The 21,607-nt window shown below is 40.3% G+C and overlaps 2 protein-coding genes across 7 annotated transcripts in view; one reads left to right on the top strand and one right to left on the bottom strand.

Moving 5' to 3' along the window:
• Positions 1 to 21,607, bottom strand: part of STK35 (serine/threonine kinase 35) — a 45,064-nt gene that overhangs the window by 22,504 nt on the left and 953 nt on the right. For 2 of the 3 annotated variants that reach the window (XM_074211178.1, XM_074211176.1), the window contains exons 2-3: positions 20,355 to 20,982; positions 3,286 to 4,035 (exon numbers count right to left, since the gene is read on the bottom strand). In XM_074211178.1, coding sequence (XP_074067279.1) covers positions 3,323 to 4,035; positions 20,355 to 20,982 — 1,341 coding nt within the window. In that variant the 3' untranslated portion in view covers positions 3,286 to 3,322. Of the gene's footprint in view, positions 1 to 3,285; positions 4,036 to 20,354; positions 20,983 to 21,397; position 21,607 lie in introns of those variants that run through there. The other variant, XM_074211177.1, reaches the window with a different exon arrangement.
• Positions 20,606 to 21,607, top strand: part of PDYN (prodynorphin) — a 138,646-nt gene continuing 137,644 nt past the window's right edge. The window contains exon 1 of one of the 4 annotated variants that reach the window (XM_074211180.1): positions 20,606 to 20,688. The gene's annotated coding sequence lies outside the window, so the exon portion shown is untranslated. Of the gene's footprint in view, positions 20,689 to 20,915; positions 21,001 to 21,607 lie in introns of those variants that run through there. The other 3 variants (XM_074211183.1, XM_074211181.1, XM_074211184.1) reach the window with 3 other exon arrangements.

The following is a 21,607-nucleotide window of genomic DNA, read 5'->3' as shown; positions in this document are numbered from 1 at the left end:
CTCCCTTTTGTGGTGGCCTCACTCTTACATGGCAACCATTCAAGTCTAACCTCATTTCCCTTCTGTCCTGGCTGGAGATGCACAGATCTTTTCTTCTTGTCTCAGACTACTTGCCAAGGTCCAGCTCCTCCTAGGTCTAACTATCTATAGTCCCTCTTATCCAAGCATTTCAACCTGGGCCTGTTCTGCTGCTGCCTCCCTAACACTTACAGCAGCACTTGGCTCAGAATGCTCAGGACTCTTCGGGCTCAGTCAGACGTCACACACCAGGGCTTTGGCTCAAGGAGGCCCTGGTTACACTGTTTTGTTTACAGACATCTGCTTCAGCTGTGAATGCAGACTGCCCCCCTCCCCCAATACACACCCTTCTCTCTCAGGCTTGTTGGGCCAGTGATCCCTCGAACATCATCCTAGTTGGTTTCAAATTTGGAATCAAGACATAGCAGGACAACTGAAGTAGCTGAGGCAAACAAATAAAAGAACAAGTACTCTGCTGCCTAGTATTGAGTAATGTGCAAAAATAGATGTTTTGGAACAGAGTGATGGTTTGAGACTGGAGTTTTTGTTCTTAAAGGTGAAGTGAATCAGTAATACTTTAACTCAGAAGCAAGGTCTGCTCTTATTTAAATGAGATGGGGAGGTATAGAAGAAAAGTTAGGTGTTTCTACTTGAGGTAAACAACTTGTATCAATACTGGGTTGAGCTTTTATTTTTAAAAGCAAAAACAAACAAAAAAACCACTGCTATGTTTTCTAATTCTCTTTTACTAAACAACCAAATTATGATCCCTGTGATCTTTAATTCATCCCAGTTGGATGCACTGCAGACCTCTTTTATCATACTGCTGTGGAAGTATAAGACCTATGTTCAGCTTCATTTGTTCAGAGAAGGCTCTTTGTACTTCTTGTAATAACTCTGTAATCAATCTCCTCCCATTTTCTCTACCACCACAAGAATTCAGGTCCTCATTTCCATTATTGGGTCTTCCCACCGCTATTTTCCCTGCCCTTTTTTTTCAATCCTTCCTACACACATAAACCTATCTTCCTTATGCATAAGTCTGATCACATCACTACTCTTTAAATCACTTTAATGGCTCCCTATGGGTTGGGATGTTTGAATCCTTAGTCACACACTGACTGACCTACCAACCTGTCTACCTTAACTTTCTATTCTTTCCCTGCTTCTCATTTATTATAAGATTTTGTCAAACTCTACTTTTACCATCTTTGTACCCTTGCTTTCTAAACTTTGTGCCACTCCCTAAGCTCCCTCCTTACTGTCCCTCTTCAACTTTTGTATTCCACCCATCTTTTAAAGCCAAAATACAAGGTAAATTCATTTCCTCTTTGAAAATCTCTCAAATCCCTTTGGGAATCCCAGGTCATGAAGTGGAAATCAATGGATTGGACAGAACAGTCTCCAAGGATAAAATCATTGATTTTACCCTTCTTTCCATATCCTCAACTCAGGAGGGCAGAGGAGACAGATGATGCAAATTTAATTCTAGCTGCTACCCATTACCTAGCCACCTAACCTTAGTGTCCCCATCTAGGCTGGACCTTAGTTTCCTTATTCTGTAAAACAGGGAGAACATATATCACTGTGTGAATAAAAGCACTATGTAACTGTGAAACTCTGTGTGGACAAAAGATCATGGGACATAGAGCTAGAAAGAACCTTAGCAATCATTTAGTCAAGTGTCATCATTTTCCAGATTAAAAAATTCAGGCTCATTGAGAAAAAATATCATGCCTAGGATCACAGAGATATTAAATAATAGAGCCCTAAACCAGTACTCTTTCCCCTGTGTGACAGAAGCTGATTTATAGGCCTACATTTTAGGTTAGATACTCTAATGACAGCCCTATGGAATATGGGGATCCTTCTTTAAAGGACTGTTCAAATAAGCCTCAGAAGGTGAAAAAGATAAGACAGAATGTGAAAAGAACCCTGGTCAATAAGGACCTCCATTTGGCCTTTTTGTTTCCAGAACTGTATCCCTAAACTCAACCAATAAAGGTATTTGAATAAGCAGTCCTTCATGACTCAGTATGTAAAATAACTGTGCCATAACAAAGAGACTGTAGTGCTATGGTACCTTAACTGATAAATGGCTCCTTGCAAAGTGCTGGGGCAAGGAAAAGAGGGAAGAAAAAGGAAAGGTAAAAATGGGAGTCTTTAAGTCAATCATTGCTAGTGACTACATCATTCCAGAACTGAGCCTACTGTATTTGAGGCCTAGTCATCCCCCTGAAGCAAGAGGGTACAGTTGCAGGTTGTCTACTAAAGTTTCTCCATTGATTAAAAATAGTACAATATCCTAAAGAAAAGAGACAGCTCATGAATTTTTGGTTGTGTTATATCAGAATATATTTTAAAAGCTACATATAGAAAAAAATCATAGAGCTCTGGGTTGATAACTGGACTAAAAGCAGCTCTGGTTAATTCATCACAATTTATTAATCTCAATTAGAGTTTCTCTGGCCTGGACTACCCTCCACCTTCTTATGGGTTCTTGATTCCAATAGGAAATGGGTTTGTTTTTCCTCCAAAGTTCAGAGATAGCTTTAGGATACATCTAGCCACCAGCATACAGGACTAAAGCCTTCAATCTGTTTTCAAATCCTTCAGTCAATCACAAATGGCTAGAGGTCTGATGAATATTCCATTCATACTGGAAACTCAGTAAGTACCTTATGATCAATCCCTTATCCTAAGAAGGCACAATTTATACTCACAAAAATCATTTACAGTTCAAATTAAAAGCACTGATTTAGGTAAGGAGGATTGGGTTCATACCCTCACTTTGCTGTTGCTTACCTTTATTATACTTTAGGCAAGTAACTTCCTCTCTCAGGGCAATAATCCAGTCATATGTAAAGGAATTAGTGTGTATTATGTCTAGGGTCCCTTGGGATTAAGTTTTGACAACATAAAAGAAGACAAGCAATAGCTATATTAATATAGTTCCTCCTTTCAGTGTACATAATACTTTTAATACACATTATCTCAATTGATCTTTCCAAAAGCTTTATGAGGTAGTAAGTATAAGTGACCACATTTCCATTTTGGAGATGAGAAATTGGGAGTTCAGAGATTAAATGATTTTCCCAAGGCCAAACAACTATTATTATCAGAGCTAGGATTCAAATCTAGGTTTCCTTATTAAAAATCCAGGGATCCTTCCATTTCATTAATTATATGCTCTTAATCAGGATACCCCTTGATTTTTCACAGACTTCTGTGGGGAGAAAAATAACTCAGATCCAACCAAATACTCACCCAGTTTTAAAACGCCCGGGATGCTTTGCCCTGAATTTTAAGCAGCACATGTGACTTGGTCCATTCTTGTTTCAAGCTCAAAGGCATCGGGTCGGTCTTGTGGGTTAGCAGCTAACATATCTTTCAAGAGCTGCTTGATCCCCTCAGACATGGAAGTCCTGCGTTTCTGGGGGATGTGCAACTCCATCTTTGGGTTCTCTAGCAGCGCTTCCCCTACGGGTACAATTTCTGTCCCCTGTTTGATGTAGGTCCCCAGCAGTTCCTTCTTGGTCTCGGAGTCAATGAACGTGATCCGCTCTATCATGGCCCAAATAATAATGCCTAGGGCAAAGATGTCCGCCTTGGCCGTGTAGTGCCCCTCCCAGACCTCTGGAGCCATGTAGAAGTCAGAACCACAGGCTGAGGACAACCAGTATTTATTCACATTCACATTTTTGTTGTCCTGACCACCCTCTTTCCCTCGAGGTGCTAGCCCAGCGCAGACTTTGCTGAGTCCAAAGTCAGCAACCTTAAGGACAGGGACCCCAGATCTCTCAGTGATTAGGATGTTGTCGGGCTTGAGGTCCCTGTGCACGATGTGGTTTTTGTGTAGGAAGGCGATGGCACTGGTGAGCTGCAGCATGAAGCTTCGGTTGGTGGCTGGGTCTGGCCGACGGGACAGCACATACTGATTCAGATCTCCCCCTTCACAGAACTCCATGACAAACCAGAGATAGCAGGGCTCCTCAGCATAACCCAGTATCCTTTCACCTGTGTGAAGAAGACAGCAAACAGCTTCAATTGCATGAGATTGGTAATGAAAATTTTGTGATGGGAAGAACAATAGATATCCTGGATCACCAAAGAATTTCTAGAGATCTTTGGAATGGATCTTTGAGATCAATTAATTCAACTTCCTCATTCTACAGATGGGAAAACTAATGTCCAGGGAACTAAAGTTACATGGATACTAATTAGCAGAGGTGAATTATTATTCAGGTGTCCCAACTATTAAAAAAATATATAAATATAAAACTATAAATATAAACACACACACACATATCCACCCGAGTAATAAGAACTCACATTTATATATAATGCTTTAAAGTTTCTATCTCATAACCCTGGTAAGGTAAGGAATGCAAATATTATACTCATTTTTCATAGAAGATAACAGAGGCTCAAAGAGTTTAAGGGAATTGCATAGCCACAAAACTAAGATTCATAATCTTGCTCCACATATTTTTTAAAATATATGTTCTATTCCAGTCAAAGTGGACTATTTTCTACTCCTTCCTCTTGTTTTACCCTTTACCATCACTATTCCTTTGCTTATTCTGTCGACCCACACTTGGAATAGCCACCACCTTCATCTCCATTTATAAATGTCTCTCCCTTTCCCCTTTAAGGCCCAGCTAAGTGATCCATCTATTCCTTGAAGCCTTGAGCTACTTTCACCTCCTACTCCTCACTCATGTAATTCCAAGTACTTCTCCACCTTCTTTGATTAATCAACGTTCACTCTGTATTGTACTTATTATTTATCTATCTTCAATCTCCTCATCCCCTCAGCCAACTGCTCCACCTCCAAAAAAAGAAAGAAAAAAAGCAGACTAAGTTCTTTAGGGTAGGATTGCATTATTTTTTTCATTTTTCTATCTTTGGGGCAACTACACCCCACCCCTCACACCTACCCCTTTACCAGAGAAATTAGTGAATGGACTTTTCTTGATGTGATGTGAATATGAACCCATAGTTAAAAAATTCTAACTTTTATTATTTTAGTTCATAGATCTGGAATCCCAGTTCATAGATCTGACATCAAAGTCAGAGAGGCATGTTACCCACTAAGAATGAAGATATCTCACTTCTCTGGGCCTCAGTTTTTTCATGTATAAATAGGGACTATCATGTCCTGTCAGGCAATGCATTTTTATGATTCTAATGAGCACTGTTCCATTATTTTGGATGAAGTACACCTTGCCTACTGAAATCCTTTCTCATGTTCTAATTCATAGTAAGCAGTATCATGGAACCTTAATATCTGGATTTCAGTCCTGGCTCTTCCTCTAGTTAGCCATGAAACTTGGGCAAATCACTTCTCTTGAATGAGTCTGCTTCTATATCAACAAAATGAAAGGGAAGGGAAGGCAAGTAAAAAACTCAAAGTGAACAAAAAACAAAGGAGAGCTTCCTAACTGGTCTCCTTGTCTCCCTCCCTGTGACTCTACCTCTCCAATACTTCCTCCACACATATGCCAAAATGATTTTCCCAAAGCACAAATCTGACCACATTAGCCAAATACATGCCAATGGCTTTTTATTATTCTAGGATCAACTACAAACTCCTCTGTTTGGTATTTAAAACTTCTCATAACTTGGTTCCAGCCTATTTTTTCAATCTTAATACTTGATAGTCCCTGCCAAGCTGGCCTCCTTGTTGTTCTTCACACTTGACAACTCCCATTTACAGTCCTTGTGCTGTGCTCCCCCCCCCCCCCCAGCCTGGGATGCTCTTCCTCCTCTCCTCACCCCTGCCTCTTGGAACCTCTAGCTCCCTTCAATAATTTGTTTGAGTGTTACCTCCTACATAAGGCCTTTGTTGATATCCTCTCCCTACGTGATCCCCAGCCATGCCTCTTTTTCACCAATTATTACCTTGTATTTATTTGATGTATGTACCACACACACACACACACACACACACACACACACACATACACACACACAACCCCAATAAAATAAAACCTAAGTTCCTAAAGGCATGTGGCTTATTTGTATCATTAGAATCAGGGGCTGTCTAGTATAATAAAAGATGCTTAATAAATGCAAAAGCACTACTCATGGCAGTAGGCAAAATCCTCTGACTATCTTCTGAGTTGTTATGTGTCTAAAAAACTCTAAAGGGCATTTATGAGAAAGTGGAAAGAGAATGGTTAGATAAAGAAAAAAAAATGTGTACATTCTGAACCTTCTAGTATAATGTGATTTCCCACCATTAGCTATTCAATTTGATGTAATAATTAAGATACTGGAGAATAGGGTCCTTATTTGACTTTGTTATTAGCTCTGTGATACTGTGATACTGAATAGGCTCCAAACCTCAACTAACTTCTTTAATAATAAAAAGGCTGAATTTAATGGCCTCTAAAGTTTATCCCACACCTAAGATGCAGTGGCATTCACTTGAGATCCATCTCTACTACTAAGAACTGCTTGAGCTCAGGAATTTTGAGTTGCAATGGCCTAAGCACATCAACTGAGTGTCCATTGTACCAATAAGATGAGCCCCTAGCAGTGGGGAATCAGGCAGTCTGAAGAGGATAAACCAAGGCAGATAAGAAAAGGAACTGACCAAAACTCCCATATCAACTGGCAATTGCATTTCCAGCCTAGATGATAAGAGAAACTCTGCTTAAAAATAGGCAAGATAAAAAACAAATGAATTAAGTCCATTCCATCTCTAATATTGTTTTATAGTCTAAGGTCCTTCTCTTTTCTAGATTTAATATGCTACACTCTTTATTCTAATGAATCTTGAGTGTTCTCAGTCCTGATGTCCCTTTCAGGTATGTTAATTATTCTAAGATTCTTTGCAGTTCAAATGATGTTTGATTCTAAGACTAAAGTATGCATAATCTGGTATCCCTGACATACTACTTAAAACGGCATATGACTGGAAAAACCTCAATGGGTTTAGATTATTAAATTCTCTAAAAAGGTCAGAAGAGGCAAGTTTACCCTCAAGTTTCTGACTGAGGCCTTACATATGACCTTCCTCAAAGCACACATTTCCCCATAATAGCTCATTTCCCCTGTAATTATATAATTTGTTTACATTGCTTTGAATCTTGGTGTAATACAGGTAGAACCAGTTTAGGAAAGATGGATGAATTTTTAAAAAATCTGTTAGTTCTCTTTATCATAATCCACTTTCTAGGTCACCAGCTTTGAAGTATTTTAAACACTGAGGAAAGAGTCCAGGCAAAAAAAGAGATTTCTGAAACCAATCAAATTTTCAAATTAATTCCCTGGGAATGAAAGCTTGATATTTCAAACTCCAGGTGGAGCCAAAAAAGGAAAAGATTAAAAAACCATCCAATTCTTTTCTCACAGGCCATGTCTGCAAACATCAGTGACATTTTGGGAAATGCTGGTTATTTTATATACAAAGTTGGTAACCATAGCTACAAGGTTGGAAAAGCCAGTCTACAAAACAAAATATACCTCACAATCCTGAAGGGTAGGAAGAGAATTAGAATGAGAGAAAAGCTTGAATTCCTACAAAGGGACTAAGTCATTGTTTCTAGACCAGTAGAGATCAAGGAATCTTCCAAGAGTCCTCAGTTCCAAAAGACTCATTTGGGCCAGATCTACTGTTTTAAGTTATGAGATAGGCAAGGGTGTTAGGGGGGATAGGAGGGAAGAGAAATAGTAGCAGGTTGAAGGGGAGAGGAAAAGGATGTGGGGTTGTTTTTGGAGATGAATACAGGGAACAGGAAGAGACGCTCCCAGTCTGAAGACGCCCATAGTAAGCTAAAGACAAGGCATGACTGAATGGAAAATAGAGAGCTTTTGCCTTGTTCCAGATACAAAAATGTTTACACAAGTACTGAACAGTGAAGTGTAGAGAGTTTGTCATTTCATTAGGGCAGCTCTTCTGGGGCTTACAGGAATGCCTCTGTCTCAAGTCTCAAAGTTAATCTGCAGGGAGTATGACAGAAAGAATACAGATCAGAGCTCCTAAGACCATCCCAAGGTCTCCAACACTCACACTGCAGCATGACTCCTCTGCATAGTGTTCAAAATCTCTGAAGGGATCTAGGCCCTAACCTCCCTTCTTCTAGCCTCATTTCAACCTGGCCCCTGGCTAAACCCAAAGTGTGGGCTATTAGATGATTTTGTTTACATTATGTCCTCTAAGTATACACCTGAAGATGTGCTACCCAAACCTCAAATGTCATTTCTCCCAGTTTCCCTGATGGAAAGGTTTTCTCCTTTTTGATGTTCTCAGGAGAAGACCTCAGAAATCACTTATCAGGGGTTTGTGTTGTTTTTTAAAAAATATTTTAATAACTGTATTTAAACATCCTTGTTTTTTTAATCTCTCCTTTAACCCCTTTAACACTTAAAAACAAAATCAAAGGGATTCATGACCACCAAAAGATCCCCTAACTGAAATCAAAGGAATCACTCTGCAAGCTTTACAACTATATAAATGATAGTTATTCCTGTTACCTAGTATAGTCATCTCATTTTATAGAAAAGAAAATAGAAACTCAAAGAAGGTAAATGTTAGGATTACACACAGAATTAATAAGGGAAAGAGCCAGGATGATTTTTACCTGCTGACATGCCTATTCAGCCTAGTGCTTTCTCTGTCACATAACACTGGCTCCAATTTATTCACATCTTTCTTATGGACTCCTTACATTTTAGTTTTTTTTATAATTATTTGTTATTATGTATTACCTCACTTACTAAAATGCAATCTCCTTGAAGATGGGAATTCCTTATTTTTGTTTCCCCCCCAGAAGGAACAAAACTTTGCACACAGAAGATAGTAAAGGTTTGGTGAATGATATCTCTTAGTATATTTTTTGTAACCAAATTTGTACAATTTACCTAAATGGTCTCTATCCATTCTGAAATGAGCTGTCATTGATCTGCAATAGATTAGCCTTTCATTCACCTGACTAATGAAGCAGAATTCTCTTTAGGCTTCTCCCAGCTCTTTTATTTCATAATTACACTCACATGGGAGATATATAACATAATGGACAGAACAATGATGAAGGATAGAAGAGATGCGTATAATCCTGGCTTATACTACTCTTATCTCACAGGATTTTGTTGAGGAAAACATATGTGTGAAACTAGATTAATCATTTTTCTGGGCCTCAGCTTCCCTCATCCTTCAAATGGGGACAATTATCAGTGCTTAGGCTTTCTCATAAGGCAATGATAAAAACCAAATTAGCGCAGTCTTCAGAAAAAGCATAAAGGACCATACAAATATTTGAAAACATTATTATTATTAAGAAATACTAATGAGCCCACTGACTTTATCCTCAATCCCTAAGTGGTAGACTATTGTATATAGCACCTTAATGTGGAAAGCAGAGAACAGAAAAAATTATTTAAAAAAACCACCAAAGCCCTTGACCCTTATAAGGGTCAATGAGAATTTTGGATGTTTTTACTTAAAATATCATAGGAACTCATGTGGCCTGAATTAATAGTCCGGAGCTCTGCCACTAATTTCCTGTGTAAACTTGGGCAAATGTAGTAGAAACTAGAGTCAAGAGAAGCTGGATTTGAATACAAACTCTTATTATTTACTGCCTTTGTGACTGTGGGCAAATCACTTTAGTTCTCGGAGTATCAGTTCATCATTTGTAAAATGAGAGGGTTGTTCTTCTTCCAAATCTAAATATATAATCAGAGACTTGGAAGAGCCTCAGAGGTCATCTAGTTCATTCGAGTGACCATTTAAGTTATTGCCATAGTTCATGCTTGAATATTTTTATCATTTAATGAATTCATCTCTGATCATCAGTTTCCTCATCCACAAAACAGATCATTCAACTCTAGATTCTTGGAGTTCTCTATAATTTATTTAGTAAGCCCTACATTAAAAAAATAAAAATCTTGTCCTTATTGCATTCAAATGCTTCCACTCTAGAAAGTACAGACTGCTTCAAGATGTAATGTGTTTCCAGTCCCTAGTGGTATTTCAGTAGAGGAGGTGTGAATAGTTGTCAGGATTCCAATTTCAAATTAAATTTGGCCTCAATGTCCCACCATCCTCAAATTCCCTTCCAATACTGAGATGAAAGATAAACCCATGTCATACACCTTGGGTATAACTCATTTCTTTCCCCTAAATTCTAACATCTCTCTGACAATGGATCAAATTCTGTTCCTTAAGGGTCTTCCCTTACCCTACCAACACAGAGAGATCAAATTACTCAGAATGAAATATTCTGATATTATTAATGGATCAAAGAATATTCACACATGTTCATAAACTACTGACACATTCAGAAGTAAGAGATCGAGGAGTTCAGTATGAAGACAAGAATAAGTTAAGTTTGGGGTGGCTAGGTGGCACAGTAGATAGAGCACTGGCCTTGGAGTTAGGAGTGCCTGAGTTCAAATCCAGCCTCAGACACTTAATAATTACCTAGCTGTGTGGCTTTAGGCAAGCCACTTAACCCCATTGCCTTGCAAAAACTTTAAAAAAAAAAACCTAAAAAAAAAAGAATAAAGAAATTGCACTTAATCAAAAACACCTCCCCTAGAAGGGAGAAATGACATCTGAATTTTTCAACTGTTATCATACATTATTCTAGTTTCTAATCACAAGATAGCTGCCAATAAAATTAAACTAAAAAATTTAAAGTATATAATGTTGCTGTGCCATGAAACTTTTTTTAAAAGAAAAAAAAACCTTAGCTTTTAGATTACAGTCTCAATGCCAACAAGATGGGACTAGAACCCAGGTCTTATTTCAATTTGATTGAAAAGCAACAAGGGGTGGTGGGAAGGAGACCAGACTGGAATATGATAATCTGGGCTCATATTTTAGTTCTATCACCGATTGACCATGTAGGTTTATGGAAAAATTGTCTTAATCTGGCCTCTGTTTCCTCGTGAATAAATTTACTATGATAATGTTAAATTGTCTTCTTAAAAAATTACTAAAAAAATTGCATTCACCTGCCTCACAGGATTTTTTGTGAGATTCTTCATAAAATTATAAGATCTACATAAATGGAAGCTGTTATTTGATCTTCCACTGTCAATCTCAGGCTCAGAAACTCAAGACAGCTCCCAGATTGGCTATCCAGATCTGTGATTTCATCAGTGTCAATGAAGATCAGTAACCATTTTGCTCTTTGAGCTCTTGAAGATCCCTCAGTCCTGGAAAGTCACATGGTCACTCTGTTTTGGGGAATCTGAATTTTTTCTCAATACAAGACCGAATCTACCTTCCTCTGCCATCTTGACTCTGCTTAAATTGATTATCTTATATACAAGTCTCTCTTCCAGGCTTTCAGAGCTGTTGTTGCTGTTGTTTTTTAATAATTCTAACCCCATTCTACCAATTCAACTTCATCTCTCACTTCTTTTGCATGAAGGATATGTTTGACCCAAGACTTCCTAGGTGTTCCTTGAAAAAACACACCTTCACAGTGTGGAATAGTAGAAAGGGCAATAAGTCTTGTTAGAGGACTTGGGCAAGGAGAGGGGAAGTTCGAGTCCTAGTACTCCTATTAGTAAGCTACTGGCTAAGGTGTAATACCTTCTCTGCTCTCTTCAAACCCTTCTTGCCTTCCAGATTCTCATGTTCTCTGCTTTCATGCAATCCTGAACTCTTCACTGCTTCTCACCTCAAGGCCCATCAACTGCCAAATCTTGTCCTTTCTACCTCAACAAGCATCTTTCACATCAGTTTTATTCTTACCATTGACTTAAAACAGAAAGTAATGCAATGTCTTCTGACTTCCCTCCAAGTTTTATCCATTTTTGTAGCTGCCAAAGTGCCTTTCCTGGTGAGCATCATGTTGTTCCTCTACAAACTTACAGTGGTTTCCCTGGTCTCTGGAACTTGGTAACTTTTTTTTTAACTTGATAAACTTTTTCACAACATAGCCCCAAACTACTCATTTAGCCTTATTCTATATGTACATCTCCTTTCCCCACATTGATCCAGTCAAACTCGCCTTCCAGATGGCTTCTCTCAGACTTTGTACTGGGCACCAATACAAATCTTTCCTTATCTATTTCAGAGAATCTCTTCATTTAAGATTAAATTTGGATACCACCTTTTGAAGCAGGTATACTAACCAGTTGGTCCCCATTCCTGCTTTGTTGTGCTTAGTTGGTGCTATGAGTTAGATTCTTGAATGAGTATTGAATTCTGTATGTGTCCCTTGATAATTTTTGTGCTCAGAAGAGCTAAGTTTGGACGCCTCCATTTCAAAGGAAGTCTTTCTTGATCCCATTTTTTCCAACTGCTACTTGCCTCTTGATCCCATCTTTTCCAACTGCTACTTGCCTCCCTAAAATGCATTTTATTTATTTTGTAAAATTTGAGAACACGGGACAAATCTTCTAGTAGAAGCTAAGCACCCTGAAAGCAGGGACTGTTTCTATTCTGTCTTTTTATATCTAGTCCCTAGCACATAATAAGCACTTAATAATGAATGTGTTCATATGCATTCATTAGAAAAGATCATATGGTATTTTTAATGGTAGAAAAGAAGGGAAGGTGTGGGGTGGGTGGGTGACGAAACAAGATGTCAAAGAGAAGGTCTGATGGGAATGGGCACATTCACGAATGTATGTAAATAAAACGATGACCATATTAAGATTAAGTCACAATGAATAAGTTTTTTAATTTTAAAAATCCCATTAAGAGTTTGGGACATTATGAATACTATTACATATGGACCACTTGGGGAAAGTGGACCATCCTAAAACATAATGTCAAAAAATCCTAGACTTCAGAGCTGAAAACTAATTCAGAAGTTATTTAATACTGGGGAAAAAGCAATGATTTTTTTTTTCTAATGAACTTGGGAGTTAGGAAACATGGGCTCAAATACCTTCTGTCACTTAAATCACTTTGTATTATCTCGAGCAAGTCATTTAACTTCTCTTTACCTCAATTTCCTTACTTATGATATCCCGTCCTATTATTCCAGACAAGAAGTTATGTTTTCTTTAATATATTCAGTGATGGGGTCCCCCTCTAAAATTTTTTTCTGTAATCTTGCCAAGTTCTGATTGTTAGAAGTTCTCCTCTATATTATGTTGAAACCTTACTCCCTGTAACTTCCATCCATACTTTCTGACTTTATAACCAAATAAAACAAGTGCATTCTTTTCCTTCACATAAGTCCTCAAGGTACTTGACATGTGGCTTTCATCCTAGTCCCCATTCTGGTTAGCCTCCTTTGGTATACAACCCTTTCTAGAAATTTGGCAACTAGAAGTTGACCACGAATTTAAAATGTGTTTCCAGGGCAGATAGATACTAGACTGCTATTAATTATTCTCTCAAGAGAATGACTTTCCTAAACATGAGGCAGCAATGCTTCAACTATGATTTTTCTAGTTTCTTTCAGTCTTATTTTTCTCATCTTATTCTTCTTTTTTTGCTTTTACTGATTTGTTTCAAAAGATGGAAGATTAGGAACTTTGAAGAATTTGTTTCCATATTCTCAGATTCCCATACTGCAAATTTTAGCAAGAGGCTGTTATGTTATCTTAGTTTTAATCATAAAGATTTCTATTAAGCAAGAGAACTCATTGGCAAGAGAGCCTAAGTTCTACCCCTACACTGGCTATGTTTTGGTAGCAATCTGGCAGGGAAAAAATCCCTCTTAGCCACAAAGTCTCAGTCTTACTTTGAGATGGCAATACTCTACGCCAGGTCCCAGCTTGCCTGAAGTCTAATAGACTGCAAAGATAAAATATGAAAACTTTCAGTCTGTCCAAACTATAGCCTGAACTTCAACCTATAGTTTAGAGCTTTAATAATTACATTTCAAAACTGTTGAACAGCACCCTAGGGGGTGAGATATAATGCACAGTTTGTTGAACTTAGAATCAGACTTGGGTTTTGAGTGCCAGCTTTTGACTCTTTCTAGTTGTGGAAGAAATGATTTCTCTGTCTTTGAGCTTCAGTTTTATTCATCTATAAATGAAGAGCTTGGATTAAGTGATTTTTAAGATCCTTCAAAAATCTGACAATCTAAAGTCCTCTTTGGATGCCATTTTATATTAATGAAATACTTAGAAGAGTATTAGATTTGGAGTCAAAGGACTTGGTTTCAAATATTAGCTCCTGAACAAGTTACTACTACATGTTTCTGGGCCTCAGTTTTTCACATTTGTAAAATGAGGGTATTAAATTAGATGATCCAAGACCTCATCTGATATTATAGAAATTTATGACTAGGCAGTGGTTGATTCAGGTAATTTCTGAGGTCCCTTTTAAACTTTTACTAGCATTGGCATAGTTCTATGAACCTAAGTACATATTAGGCAGGAAAGATCATCATTTTAAGTGCAATATTTGGTAATCTTAGTCACCGTTCTGTGGACAGAACTAGTATAAGAAGAGAAAATGACTTCGGCTCACTCCACCCAGGCAAATCTCCCTTAGTAACTTGCACTAGGTTGAGAACTACATCTTGGCAATCCAAAGACCACACTGTCCCATAATCTCTCTCCTTTTTTTTTAAGGTTTTTGCAAGGCAAATGGGTTAAGTGGTTTGCCCAAGGCCACACAGCTAGGTAATTATTAAGTGTCTGAGGCCGCATTTGAACTCAGGTACTCTTGACTCCAGGGCCAGTAATCCATCCACTGTGCCACATAGCTGCTCTGTCCCATAATCTTCTAATGGTGGCTACACCACTTATGTGCATCAATGGAGGGCTGACCAGGAACTGAGGAATATCACAGTTGTAATATATCTAACAAGACTAATAAAAAAGAATAATTTTCTTACTAGAACTGTCCATCAATAGACTGGGATGCCTTGGGAGTTAGCAATCCTCTAGACAACTTCAAGGCCCAGGATACAAATATAGGAAAAACATTTACCTTAAAGTCAGAGAGACTGGGTTAAAGGTTAACAACTTTTCTGGGACTCAGTTTTCTCCCTATAAAATGATGGGGTTGCAAAAAGTTGAGCACATCTCATCCGATCCTCTCATTTTGTAGAGGAAGAAACTAAGGGCAGGGATGGATACTCCCACATTCCCAGGATCATATTATTAAGTGACAGTTCTGAGCACTGAGTCAAAATTCTGACTATTAGGGGTTGGTGCTCTTTCTGCTATATTGTGGTGCCTCTCCTCTTGTACTCTGTGCTAATTCATTTACCTTTAAGTTTTAGAGAGTTAGATTCATAGCATCCCTTAGAAACATTCACTCATGTGTCCCACTTTCCCTAACAGAAAAGTTCTAAAAAGTTCTAAACAGAAGGGGTTGGCAATTATCTGTGAAACACTGTGAAAAAAACACAAAAAACAAAAAAAAAACAGCAGAGAGATACTGACTGAGAAGGAAAGGGGAAAAAAACATTCTTTGTAGCACATGATAAATAGGTTAGGAATAGAAATTTTTTAAAAACCTAAGGTGGAAAGAGGAGTGAGTCCTCATGTTTTGATGCCTGCTCTAACTTCTATTGATGGGCTAGCTATATGGCCTTGGGCTGCCTTTGGGCTTGTTTCCTGAAACTGTAAAATGGGAATGATATTTAGCAGAACCACAGAATTTCAGAGCTTGAAGGGACCTTTGATGTTACCCAGTTCAACCTTTATTTTATAACTGGGCAAACTGAAACCCAGAGAGAAGTAATTTGTGCAGTTAATACACCCAAGTTAGGGACAGCTAGGTGGTACAGTGGATAGAGCACCAACCTTGGAGTCAGGAGTACCTGGGTTCAAATCCGACCTCAGATACTTAACAATTACCTAGCCGTGTGGCCTTGGGCAAGCCACTTTAACCCCATTGCCTTGAAAAATATATATAAAAAAAAAATATACCCAAGTTAATGACGAGGCAGAGATCAGAACCCAAGGCAATACATTCTACCTAACTTTTACTACTGATTTTACAAGGTTCCTTTGGGAATCATGAGATGAAACAGCTAACCATGTTTGGCACACCCAAAGTTATTATCATCATTCTAAAATTCTTTGAATCAAACACTAAAAGAGGTTCTTTCTTAGCTAAAAGGTTTGAAACCTTTGATAAGGATAGTAAAAACCTAGATATTTAATGTCAACTATCTCATGGAAAACACTACACTCAATTCCCTCTAAAGGAAGCACCTCAATTAATCAAACCTCTCAATTAAGTCAAGCTTTCTTCCATCTCAAGGGGTTGTACTATGCTCTCCCTGAAGTCCCTAAAGCACAGTGCAGAGGGAGGCAGGTATCAGCTCAAGTGTCATTCAGGAGCAAGGGAGATTATGTACCCTGAGTGTATGACAGATGAGGATACCACCCTTGTGGATGATTCCCTAAATGCTAGGCTGTGATTCCCAATAGCTAGAGGGGGTCCAAAAGGCTTGTCCCATATGACAACCACAAAACCTAGTCTTGATTACCACAAAATGAATTCTAGACACCCCTTAGTTCACCCCAACATAATGAATAGTTGGGGCAGCTAGGTGGCATAGTGGATAAAGCACCAGCCCTGGAGTCAGGAGTACCTGGGTTCAAATCTGGTCTCAGCCACTTAATAATTACCTAGCTGTGTGGCCTTGGGCAAGCCACTTAACCCCATTTGCCTTGCAAAAAAAAACATGATGAATAGTCACCAACAGAAGATACTGGTGACATTTTGTAAAAACACCTGTCTCACAACAACACTGAGAGTTAAATAGTCCAAGTATCATTAACCCCAACAAGAAGAGGAAATGGGTAAATTGTTCTATCAGGATCACAGGACATCAAGTCATGGGGTTCTGGCTAAATCAAGGACTTCAGATTTTAAGTTCAAGGCTCTTTCATCATACTAATGTCTTCTCAGAGATCTTTCAATTTCATCTCTTTTGGTCAAAACTAGATGCCCAGAACTAAAAGTAAAATCTTATGATGCTGTTGCACTTTGCTTTACTTAAAATCCTACAAGTTAGACAATTTCAAGCATTATTATCCCTAATCTGAAGAACAAAATGATAGTAGTTGAATGACTCCCTTAAGGTCACAGAGCTACCTTCTTAGGAGTGATAAGTAGCCAGGCATGGCTCAATATTCTATGACCTTGGTCACATCAGTTCCCAAAGGTTTAATTATCATACTTCTATGCAAGTGATTCCTAGATCTACATATCCAGCTGCAGTCTGTCCCCAAGCTTCAGCCCTGTGTCAGTCACTAATGCCTATTGGAGGTTTCAAACTGGACATCCTGTAGATCTCTTTAACTCTCATCTTGTCTAAAACTGAACTGCTACATTTTTTCTTCCTCTAATCTTCCAATTCTGTTGAAGGCCCTTCCACTATCCTTCTAGAGCTTCAGGTTCATAATCTCACTTTATCCTCAATATCTCTTCATTCCACAAAACTGATTAGATGCCAAATCTTGAAGGTCTGTCACATTTCTTCTGTTTAAGCCTTATCTCTCCCCTTATACAGTTACCACTCTTAGCTCTAAATCACTATACTCTAGTTATTTTATACTCTGATGTCAAATAATTTTCCAGATCTGACTATATGACTTTTCTCCTCAACCAACTCCAGTGGTTTTCTATTGCCTCAAGAATAATATATGACATTCTGTTTAGCTTTAAAAACCCTACAAAGTCAACTCAGTCTATTTTTCAAGTCTTATTGGATATCATTCCCCTTCTCATTCTCAGGAATCCGTCTAAACTAACCTTTTCTCTATTCTTCACACATGACATTCCATTTCCCCTCACTACACTCTGGCTGTCCTCATGCTTGGAATGCCCTCCCTCCCTATCTGTACCTTAGGAATCATCTTTTTTATCAAGACTGTCTTCATTCATACTTCTGTTAATCCTTTCTCCCAATATATTTAACTACCTGGGATGTTGGTGGTGGTGTATTTTATCTACTAACTTTATATTTATGTTGTATGCATTTTCTATGTATCCTTGGAATGAAAGTTCAAGGAAGTATCATTTCTTTCTTTGTACTTGTATTATCTCCTAGAATAGTGTCTAAGCACACAGAAGGCATTTAATAAATACTTGTTGATTGAATAATGTTATCTACTTCCTTCTCTCTGGGGTTTCCTTTTTTTTCATATGCATAGTGGAAATAGTCACAGAATAAAGAATAACGTTCTTTCCAGTTGCAAACTCTTATGCTAACACAGAATTAAAGCGTATGAAGAGAATCTATAAGTCATTTGGTCCTAACTTCTACTCCATGTATAAATCTCCAACTCTTCAGCTATATTTTATCTTGGCATTCAACATATCCAGGGAAGTTTCTACTGGAGCCCTCTTCTATGTGCTAAGAAAGATAATTATTTCACCTCTCTTTCTACAGACCTAGTCTAAGGTTATAAAAACATGTGAATGGGATCTGACTCTCAAATTCTGTTTCCAAAGCTAAAGGATCAAGTGGGATTTGACTGAAGAGTTAGCACCAATCAAAAAGTCAGAAGACCTCTCTTACTAGCCAGGTTTCTTTTCCATGGTACAGTGTAAAAAGCAGTGGATTAGACATCAGAAAATCTGGGGCCGTGACCTGATTTGCTGTGTAGCTTTGAGAAAGTTACTTCCCTTCTTGACTGGAAGATGTCTAGCTAACATTCCTTTGAGATGTAAAAGCCTAAAAATTGAAATGAGCTAAGACCTAGAGCTGGGCTATAGTAAACCATATTAGCTCATACTACTAATTTGTGGCAAAGATGGGCCCTCTTTTGAAATGAAGGAACCTTATCTTGTGCTTTCAACAAGTTTCTATTACTTAACATGAAAGCATATTTATGGTCAAGAAGCTGAAGAGAAAGAAAATAGGTTCAGAGAAGTCAAGTTATGATTCAGAAATATGGAAGGAAACTTAGAAGTCTAATCCTATTCCCTAAGAAAATAAAGGCCAGAGGGAAATAAAAGTTACAAACCTGACCAATTTCACTGGCAATGAACTTGAAGACAAGGAAATATGTATTGAATAAAAGCAATCCTTTAAGCTGCCCTTCCCTTGGCCTATACGAAAATGAAGAAATACATCCAAAATTGATATAGCAGAGGAGAAAATATAGGTGGAGTTATAGGATGAGAACAAAAAATGTCAAGAGTTCAATGGGAAACAGAGTGATTCAGAAGTGAGAAGGGCCTATTTGTGTTGAGTAGTTAGAAAGTTAAGAAAAACTACAGGATCTACAAGTTCACATTTCAAGAGGGTTCAACAGGTATCTAAAGATAGGGTAAATATTTTTAATCCTCTTTTATAGAATGAGTACACTGAGGGTTCAATAAACCTTTTGTGTCTAATTAGAAATCAATGCTCTTACTATGATATGAGCTAAGCAATCATATAAGGCATTGGGGAATTTATCCACCTTCCTATGAGAACAGGGGAAACTATAGTCACAGTCTTATGGAACTAACTGAGGTAAGAGGGAGAGTTGACAGTCAAGGATGTGGATAAGTCCACAGAATCAGTGATTCTTTCTGGTAATTTGACTCTTAACTCTTTCTCATTCCATGTTCATACTGTCAACTCTTACCAAGTCTGTCTCCACATCTTACATATATACACGCACACATATGTCATTCTCTCAACTTTCCCAACCACTACTCTAATGCAGGCCTTCATCACCCTTGCCTCGTCCCCTTTAAAAGCCCTGCTCTCTTTCTCCTCCGCCCCACAACAACCAGTGATATTCCTCAGGCACACAAGTCAGCAAAAAGACCCTGACACTCTCGGGCCCAAACTGCCTCCAGAGTCAAGAACCAACTTTTCAAGTCCCTCACAACCGGGTCCCCCTTTCCCCGGCCTATTTCTCCCTCTACTTTCTTTCCTACCTCCTTGGGGCCCAACCAAACGAGCCTACTTCCTGTATGTGACAAATGACTCCGCCCCCTATAGCTGAAATTACACTCAAAGAAATTTATTGCACACACACTGTTTCCACTAATAGAATGTAAACTCCTGAGGGGAAGTCAGCTCCCCACTTCTCCAGGCCAGTCCCCGGCACAGCATACATATATATATTATATATATATATGTATATATACATATATATATATATAGCCTTTGACAAACTACCTGTTGAGAGTCAGAAAACTTAGGTTCCAGCTCTGACTTCTCAAACAATCGCCTAGAAAGGAACAGAACCGAGCAACCCCCCCCCCCCCAGGCCCAGATAACAATGCTTCACGTGAATATAAATGTAGACTATTAGAGGAAGTTATTCTTATTCTTATTCAGCACCCGGGGGCCTAACCGGGTGAGGAAGGGGACGCCGGAGGTGCCGGGGAGGGAGGGACCCAGCGGCGGGGGCTGGGGCCGAGGGCCCGGGGCGGCACCGAGGGGCCCCGGGGCAGGTGTGGAGCCCGAGACAAAGGGGCATCTGAGGGCCCGTACCTTTGAGCGAGGTCTCCACCAGGCGCAGGTACAGCTGCGAGCTCTTGTTGCCGTGGCTCATGCGCTGGGCCAGCCCGTTGCGCTGCAGGACGCACTCCTCGAACTGCACCACGTTCTGGTGGCGCCGCTTGAGGCTGGTCAGGGCCCAGAACTCGGCCAGCGCCAGCTCCACGTTCTCGGGCGCGTCGCAGCGGATCTTCTTCACGGCCACCCGGGCCCCGCTGCGCCCGGCCACCGCCTCGTACACCACGCCGTAGCTGCCGCGCCCGATCTCCGCCAGCAGGCTGTACCGCGGCCGCGCCGCCGCCTCCCGCCGCCTCAGCGCCGCCGCCAGGTAGGCCTTGCCCGCGGCCGCCTCCTGTTCCGCGGCCGCCTCCATGGCCTGGGCCTGGGCCTGAGCCTGGGCCTGGGCCGCTGCCGCCGGCCTCAGCTTCGCGCTGGGCGCCCGGAGCCCCGGGCTTCGCCTTTTCCGCTCGCTGCTTTGTGTCCCTCGGCGAACACCGTCCTCCTCGCCCGTTTCCATGGCTGCGGGCGGCGGGGGGAGCAGCAACGGCGCTGCCGGGGTCCCCCTTTCTTCATCCCTCCGTCCGGCCCCGGAACGCGGCGGAGCGGGACTTCGGGCTGGGACCTGCAAGCAAAAGAATCGGTTAGGCCAGGAGGCCGGGAGGAGGGGAAGGGGGCGGAGGGGGAGGGCGGGGATCGCAGGCCGCACCGCTTACCCTTACCCTTACCCTTACCACCACCACCACCACCTCCTCCTCCTCCTCCTCCTTCGGCCGCGGTCCCTTTAAGACTGAAACAGCGGCAGGCGCTTGAATGGGGGGAAAGCGGGAAGGTCGAAACCACTGAGTCGCTATGTGGGGAGGTGAAGAAAGAGGGTCGCGAGCCCCTCCCCCCCCGTCTTAATAATCAAGCTAGCTTATGGGGCAGAGGAAAACGACGGCGAGAATTCTAGAAAGCAGAAGAAAGGCGTCTCCTCGTGCGACTGTCTCTCATCTCGACCGCGCTCCCCCGGCCCCGTCTCTCCCCGTCTTCCCCCGTACCTTTCGCCGGGATGGATTCTCCCTAGTGTAAACAGTCCATTGAATTAAGCCGGAGTGGAGTCTAGAGGACCGTCCCAACTTCGGGCCGGAGGCGGGTGGGTTCGGGATGTGGCGTCTCATTCTCCCGGGGCCCTGGGGGTCTGGGTCACCCTGGAGGCGGAGCCAACACTCTGCCCCGTGCCTCCACCAACGGGCCGCTCGGGTCGCTTC

The sequence above is a fragment of the Macrotis lagotis genome, chromosome 1, assembly GCF_037893015.1.
Source record: "Macrotis lagotis isolate mMagLag1 chromosome 1, bilby.v1.9.chrom.fasta, whole genome shotgun sequence".
Classification (NCBI taxonomy): Eukaryota; Metazoa; Chordata; class Mammalia; order Peramelemorphia; family Peramelidae; genus Macrotis; species Macrotis lagotis.
The sequence above is the reverse complement of the archived record's forward strand: the minus strand, read 5'-3'. Positions and strand labels throughout refer to the sequence as shown.